At 33.2% G+C, this 8082-nt stretch overlaps 1 protein-coding gene across 1 annotated transcript in view; it reads left to right on the top strand.

Moving 5' to 3' along the window:
• The window catches only part of LOC106471251 (vacuolar protein sorting-associated protein 13B-like), a gene marked incomplete at its 3' end in the record, with an annotated part of 86960 nt that overhangs the window by 14066 nt on the left and 64812 nt on the right, over positions 1–8082 (top strand). The window contains exons 6-9 of the mRNA XM_022399866.1: positions 1194–1381; positions 3103–3324; positions 4073–4304; positions 7188–7370. Of these exons, the coding sequence (XP_022255574.1) occupies positions 1194–1381; positions 3103–3324; positions 4073–4304; positions 7188–7370 (825 nt within the window). The remainder of the gene's footprint in view (positions 1–1193; positions 1382–3102; positions 3325–4072; positions 4305–7187; positions 7371–8082) is intronic.

The raw sequence follows: 8082 nt of genomic DNA, 5'->3' as shown, positions 1-8082 counted from the left end.
AGCAAGTTTCTTGTTACAGTGTATGATAGAATATTAAATAGATAACATAGAGCAAGTTTCTTGTTACAGTGTATGATAGAATATTAAATAGATAACATAGAGCAAGTTTCTTGTTACAATGTATGATAGACTATTAAATAGATAACATATAGCAAGTTTCTTGTTACAGTGTATGATAGACTATTAAATAGATAACATATAGCAAGTTTCTTGTTACAGTGTATTATAGGCTAAAAAAATTTTGTAATATCTTTCATAACGATACTCAGTTTTTGTTGACCTGAAAATGTGCATGCACCTTACTATCTAAATGTGCGTGCACTTCATTAATGGATTTAAATATACTTTAGCAGATATTTTGTACAATATATTAAAAGCTTATCAAAGTTTTTAAAAAGGTTTAACATTAGGTAGTAGACTAACACTACAAGTTTATTTATTCATAGTTTTAAGTATCGTAAAGTTTAGCTGTTACTAAACTAAAACAAAAAAGTATACAAGTTATGGTGTTAATTTATCTTTTTATTGAATATAGGCCATATTTAATAACGGCTTAACTAATATTAGGCCTAAGAGAAATGGACTTGTAAGTTTCAGTGTCTGCAATTAGAGTTCTTTAGTATTATTCTAGAAATTCTGTATGTAAAGAAATACTGTGGCAATAAAGATACTAATTTGACCACAAATGTATCGCAAGTCTTTACTGGCATATTAATATTTGCCGCTCTTATTCTCACCTTCTTTAAAACATTAATGATTTTCTTCATATGTTATTTAAAACTTTGTATTGTTAAGGACTTGTTGAATGTTCCCATCAGTCATGAATCCAATGCATTTCTGGTTTTTTCTTAGGAGGCTTCTAGTTTTATGACACTAATTTAAAAATACTTCCATGTGTTTTTACCTTTTGTATATGCTTGAAAAAAAGCTTAAAATTGTTTATGCATATATATATATATATATATATATAAACTGGACAGCAGAGTATTTATGTAAAATCATAATTGATTTAATACTGCTAACGGTTTCTGAACTTTGAATTAATCATACTTATGAAAACTAATTTGTTCAGATTTAGACTTAGTTGTTTTTAGTATTCAAATCCAGTGGAAAGACAAAAAGAAAAAGACATTTAAAACTATTGCACCTTTAAAAGTAACTTAACACATTTTTGCTTTGTAATGTTTCCCCAGATGGTGAGGCAGTTGAAAATGAATCTACATGGGGGTCTTGGGCCTGGTCATTTGTTCCAGAAATTCTACCTATCTGGGATGATGAACAACCAGAACAGTCAGAAAACTTTCGTGAAGTTTGCCGGCAACATGCTAAGAGGATCTTTCAGTTCGGCCTTTTTGTTGACAAACTTTCTTGCATTTTCAAGGTGCTTTTTACCTATTGTTGAGTTATTTTTTAACATTTTTTTCTTTATTTTTCACAACAATTGCAAGTTGTGTACTCAGAAACAAAACTACCAAAATGCTGTATTAGAATTATTATCTACAGCTTTACCTGACACCAGGTAAAAATGTTCACCATAGTAGGAGGACTAGATTGATAGAGTAACAGTGTCGTATAAAACGTAACTTAAAACTTGTGTACTTTTATTATTTTAGACGTATATTAATTCTCATTAGACTAGCTAGGATGATAGAAAATATTACTTAAAGATTTGAACAATTTTTTTTAGTAAAGTAACAGCGAGTACTTATTACAACTAGACTTTGCTTTGGTGTGGTGATACATTTTACGTGTGTACTTTAGTCTTCTCGAGGCTGGGTTTAATGTAAAACTCAAGTTATATAATTATAGCTAAAGCAAAGGAAAGTTTACTGTGAGATATTTGAGAAGTTTATCAAAGTAAAGGGCTCAGAAGTTTATTCATTACTTTATGGGAGCTATCTGTAAATACACGTACCATTGTTCAGTCAAACATGAATACGTGTGTCATCAAGTTTAGACTATAGACTGGTTATTATTTGCTATTTGTCATGAGTTAAGCCTAAAACAACAGCAGGTAAGGAACGTAAGAATAAGGTTTAATTATTATTCTGTTTATTAACAGAAGTATATCAAGTTTGACGAGCCGTGTAGACTAGCTATTATGTGAAAATCTTCCTGTTCCACCAAACATTTTTGCCCTTTCAGCCATGGGGGCATTATAATGTTGCATTCAATCACAGTATTCATTGGCAAAAGAGTACCCTAAGAGTTGGCAGTGGTTGGTGATGAATAGCTGCCTTCCCTCTAGTCTTTCACTGCTATATTAGGGACGGCTAGCATAAATAGCCCTCGTGTAGCTTTGCCTGAAATTCACAACAAAACAAACTTGCTACTTACTTCCACACCTAAAGAGTAACATGTAATGTTACACAATTGGATCTGTTTAATGGTTTTTCAGTGTCACAAGATATTTTAAAGAGGGTTGTGGAAAGCTCTGCTTGTACCAATTGGTTACACCAATGTTACATTGTTTAACAAACAATAAATCTATAACAGTACTTAAAGCCAACAGCTAGTGTTTGTGTATTCCATAAATAAGGTATATGATATCATTTCTTTATTTTTATTTTCATTAATGGTATTGGTTGAAGTGTATAATATATCCAGTTTTATTATTCTCATTACTATACTTTTACTACAGAGATTGTTTTGCATTGTTAGCTTAATATATGTATTTAGGACTAATCTATATCTCCTAAGCTGGCTGAACCTCATAAGATATTATTGGGATTATGACCCAAAATATCACTTACAGCAAGAGTACCCAACTCATGAAACAATAAATTCTAATCTTTTAAATAAGAATGGCAGAAAAGTATATTTAATTAGCTAAACTGATTGTCAGGTTGATCTTTATTTTTTCTCTGATCAGAAATTAATATTATAGTATACTACAAGAAAAACATGGAGAAGTTTTATTACGTAGGTCTTTGTTTATAATACCAACCAAAAGGAACCATGTTGTTGCTTCAACATAGAGTAAGAATGGAGTTTACATCTATAACAATAACTTTTGTTGTGTTAACTTACTATATGTCACTAAATGTTGGTTGATAACTTAAAATAAATTTCAATGATAACAGGACCTGCTCTTTGTTTTAGCTAACAGACAATGTCCAGGGAACTTCACAGCTTAGTGGAAACAAAGTCCTGTTTAGTCCAGTAGCTGTTCTTCAACAGTACGGCACAGCCCTAGAAATGACATCAAGAGGTGATGATTTTGTAAATGTTCAGATGGGTGTAACAGGAGCGAGTCTGCATGGCCTCGGAGAATGTGTCTGTGGACAAAAAGACTTCAGAAATATACCACCTGAGTTGACAAAGGTTGAAACTCTTTGTTCTATTGATCTACTTACATTTTTTTCAGGATAAGGTTATGTTTTTCAGCCTCCTTGTGACCATAAGTTTTCTTCCTCCTCTTCTTTTGGCTTCCTTAATGTTAAGAAAATATTTCTCTGTTATCCCTAGTCTTTTGTGGGAAATATTTCCATGTATGGTATACATCCTCTGCAAACTTCTTACTGTGTGTTTGTGAAGAAAAGGTCTGCCGATATTCCATAATTAATAATTTCGGACTAAAGAAATAAAGAATGAAACTTTTTAGGTGAAAAATTTATGGTAATTGAGTCACGATTTTTAGACGACAAAAAACTTGACCAACAAAATGCAGAACCGGAAGTTATTTGTATGATACAATTATAGATATTAAAGCAGGTTGTTCCAAAGTAGGTGTCATGTGCATATGTTTTAATAATAAAACAACAACTAACCATATACAACTGAATTGTAGTATTGCACAGGTTTGTCTTTATTTTCTCTAAGATGTTCTGTACTCATTTTGACTAAGTTATTGGAAGGATTGTAAATTGTTCTTATCTTAATAGCTAATTTAAACTTGTAATATTTCCTTTTCTTAAAATAAATTAATAAATATTATGAAAAGAAGACTTAAAAAGATTTATATCCACCTGTTCTATTGATATATATAAACTTATCAAAATATTAGAAAATTGTCAATAGTTTGTTAATATGTTATTTTCTGTGTGTGTAATTATTGTTGATTTTATTCTAGAATGCTGTCTTCCTAAGAGCGGGAGTGGCTCCATCTAGTGGTCACACATATAATTATTTGACATCATCGCTCTTTGATCCACTGTCTCCTGAGAATTGTAATCAACGAAGAACATATGTGTTTGATTGGAGTGCCCATTTAACGTGGTTGACAGAAAATGTAATGGTGGAAAGATTTCCAGCTTTCTGCATTGATTACATGTATGAACTAGAGCTTCCTGATGATTGGCTAGGTAAGATAGATCTTCCTGATGATTGGCTAGGTAACATAGAGCTTCCTCATGATTGGCTAGATAAGACTAAAGCTTCCTGATGATTGGCTAGGTAAGAGAGAGCTTCCTGATGATTGGCTAGATAAGACTAGAACTTCCTGATGATTGGCTAGATAAGACTAGACTTCCTGATGATTGGCTAGATAAGACTAGAGCTTCCTGATGTTTGGCTAGGTAAGATGGAGCTTCTTGATGTTTGGCTAGGTAAGATGGAGCTTCCTGATAACTGGCAAGGTAAGATAGAGCTTCCTGATGTGCTAGATAAGACTAGAGCTTCTTGATGTTTGACTAGGTAAGATGGAGCTTCTTGATGTTTGGCTAGGTAAGATAGAGCTTCCTGATGATTGGCTAGATAAGACTAGAACTTTATGATGAAAAACAACTGTGCTTCAAGGATAGATTTTTTTAAAGTAGAATAAATCCCTAGTTTCTTAATTTGTTGCTATTATCACCTTAGATACTAGTCTTGTGAATATTTAAGATTTGAACTTGTTTCCTGTGTGAACATAGGAAAAACTGAAGTGATTAGACTCATGTTCAAAATTATTAGCTATTGGTACATTCTTTCTGTAGATGATCTGTTTGAGCAATGAAATGAAAGGTTAGGAAAAGTAAGGTTGAATATTGAGGTAATAAACGTGATCTTTAGAAACATTTGTACATGGATCATGGAAGGGTGTGTATGAGACAATGCAGTGTTTCGTATCACGTTTGTTCAACAGGTACATGTGTGTGTGAACATTCTGGTACATTTAGTGTGCATTTAATACCATGATCGTGTGTCTTGGTGGTTTGAAAGTCTGTCTTTATTTCTCTTATGTGTCTGTGTAGGAGACGAGTCCCCATTTGTATTAAGTTTGAAAATTAGTATTTTAATATAAGCTTATGCAGCAGCGTCGAGAGCCAGCATAGACCCCCGGGGTCAGTAATATCATTGCCCCCCTTTCATTTTATTTATTAACTTTTGCTGATTTTTCATACAAAAAATTTAGGTGACAGATTTCGTCATAAATACACGAAAAAGCAGTAGCCATTTTAGCTCATTAAGTGGTATGCATTTCTAGTGAACTTTAGAATATCCCACTGCTGGGCCCCTCAACAGACCCTGGGGCAGCTGCTCCCTTGCCCCCCCCCCCCCCCCTTCCAGCTCTGAGCTCATGGCTGTTTTGTGGCTAGGATTATCACTTAATGTTGGAAATGATTACAAGGGGGAATGGTTCACAGTATTTTTACATGTATGTATAACAGACACATGGGAGCACAAACATTAAGATAATTCTTTATGTTATTGGACATTATTGTAAAGGCATGCATATTGTTGCTTCTTTGATGCAAAATTGGGCTGGATATTAAAAGTGAGAGGAGGTTAGGCATGCAAAAATGTGTGTTTCGTAGTCCATAAGCTCTAGATTTGCATCAAAGAGTTTATAACTGAAGTGAATTATACAGGTCAAAGGTTAACTTAATATTTTGTATGTTTACATAATCAAATTTTAGTTTTATATTACCATAGTTTTAAAGCCTTCATTCTTTTATTGAACTCGTGATTAAGTCAAGGTCAAATAAAAGTCAGAATCATATTTGTCCGTTTGATTGTAACTATAATAAACTGATGTAAAAAATGTAACAATTATAATTCTTGTAATTGAGTAATTGTAACTATAATAAACTGATGTGAAAAATGTAACAATTATAATTCTTGCAATTGAGTATACATTTTTCATTGTTTATTTATACTTTATTCCTCAAAGCTTTACTGAGAAGACTTACCGTGTAAGATTTTGCGATATGATATCACACTAATTTTATATCTCTATACTGGATCTATACCACACATTTTGCTTGTTATATGATTCTGCTGACTAGAGCTCATCAGTTATTCTTGTGACAAAGTGTTACTATTTCATTTATGCTTATTTATTAACTTCATAAACAGTGGTGCTCTGTTGGCTATAAGATAACATAAACACAATGTTGCTCTGTTGGCTATAAGTTAGCATAAACACAATGTTGCTCTGTTGTCTATAAGTTAGCATAAACAGTGGTGCTCTGTTGGCTGTAAGATAACATAAACAGTGGTACTCTGTTGGCTGTAAGATAACATAAACAGTGGTGCTCTGTTGGCTGTAAGATAACATGAATGGTGGTGCTCTGTTGGCTTTAAGATAACATAAACAGTGGTGCTCTGTTGGCTGTAAGATAACATAAACAGTGGTACTCTGTTGGCTGTAAGATAACATAAATGGTGGTGCTCTGTTGGCTGTAAGATAACATAAACAGTGGTGCTCTGTTGGCTTTAAAATAACATAAACAGTGGTGCTCTGTTGGCTGTAAGATAACATGAATGGTGATGCTCTGTTGGCTTTTAGGTAACATAAACAGTGGTGCTCTGTTGGCTATAAGATAGCATAAACAGTAGTGCTCTGTTGGCTGTAAGATTACATAAACAGTGGTGCTCTGTTAGCTGTATGATTACGTAAACAGTGGTGCTCTGTTAGCTGTATGATTATGTAAACAGTGGTGCTCTGTTGGCTGTAAGATAACATAAACAGTGGTGCTCTGTTGGCTGTAAGATTACATAAACAGTGGTGCTCTGTTAGCTGTAAGATTACATAAACAGTGGTGCTCTGTTAGCTGTATGATTACGTAAACAGTGGTGCTCTGTTGGCTGTAAGATAACATAAACGGTGGTGCTCTGTTGGCTGTAAGACAACATAAGCATGTGGTTTATGTATTTGATTTTATGTTCAAAAGTAGTTTTTTTATTAATAGAAAACAATTGATTCGTGCTTCGAGAAATTACAAACACTTGATAATACTAAGATTTTTCCTCCCCCAACACAGATTATGTTTCAGAGATAACTTCAACTTTCCTTGAAGGATGTGGGTGGCACGAACAGGCCTTATGTAGGGTAATAGTTGGACCTGCTGCCTTAGATATCAACAGCAGCTTAGTACATAGACTGATGAAGTTTCTGCACTGCCTACAAGAACATGAATACCCACCTTATTCTCCAACAAATCAGGGTAGGAAAAGTAAAAATTGATTATCTGTTTCTCTCAATAAACCCAGGATAGGAATTATACTAACTGATGACTGGCTACAGTGTATTGCAGATTAGAGATTGTGAGTATCTTTCTTGACCTTGTTAAAAGAGTAGTTTTTTCCTCTTGTTATGCCACTTTTTGAAACCCTGGGTTCTCTTCAGTAGCTCATACAAAAAAAAAAAGGTCAGACTCAATTATGACACTTTCACTGGAACTTTGTGTACTTTAAAGTTAGCATTACATTAGCATAGTTAGCTTCTTAAATCCATTACATTAGCATAGTTAGCTTCTTAAATCCATTACATTAGCATAGTTAGCTTCTTAAATCCATTACATTAGCATAGTTAGCTTCTTAAATCCATTACATTAGCATAATTATCTTCTTAAGTCCATTACATTAGCATAGTTAGCTTCTTAAATCCATTACATTAGCATAATTAGCTTCTTAAGTCCATTACATTAGCATAGTTAGTTTCTTAAATCCACTACATTAGCATAGTTAGCTTCTTAAATCCATTACATTAGCATAGTTAGCTTCTCAAATCCATTACATTAGCATAGTTAGCTTCTTAAATCCATTACATTAGCATAGTTAGCTTCTTAAGTCCATTACATTAGCATAGTTAGTTTCTTAAATCCATTACATTAGCATAATTAATTTCTTGTGTCCTCTTACTTTCTCAAACTCAGT

The sequence above is a fragment of the Limulus polyphemus genome, unplaced genomic scaffold, assembly GCF_000517525.1.
Source record: "Limulus polyphemus unplaced genomic scaffold, Limulus_polyphemus-2.1.2 Scaffold4493, whole genome shotgun sequence".
NCBI classification, from domain to species: domain Eukaryota; kingdom Metazoa; phylum Arthropoda; class Merostomata; order Xiphosura; family Limulidae; genus Limulus; species Limulus polyphemus.
This window is presented reverse-complemented; position numbering and strand designations above follow the sequence as displayed.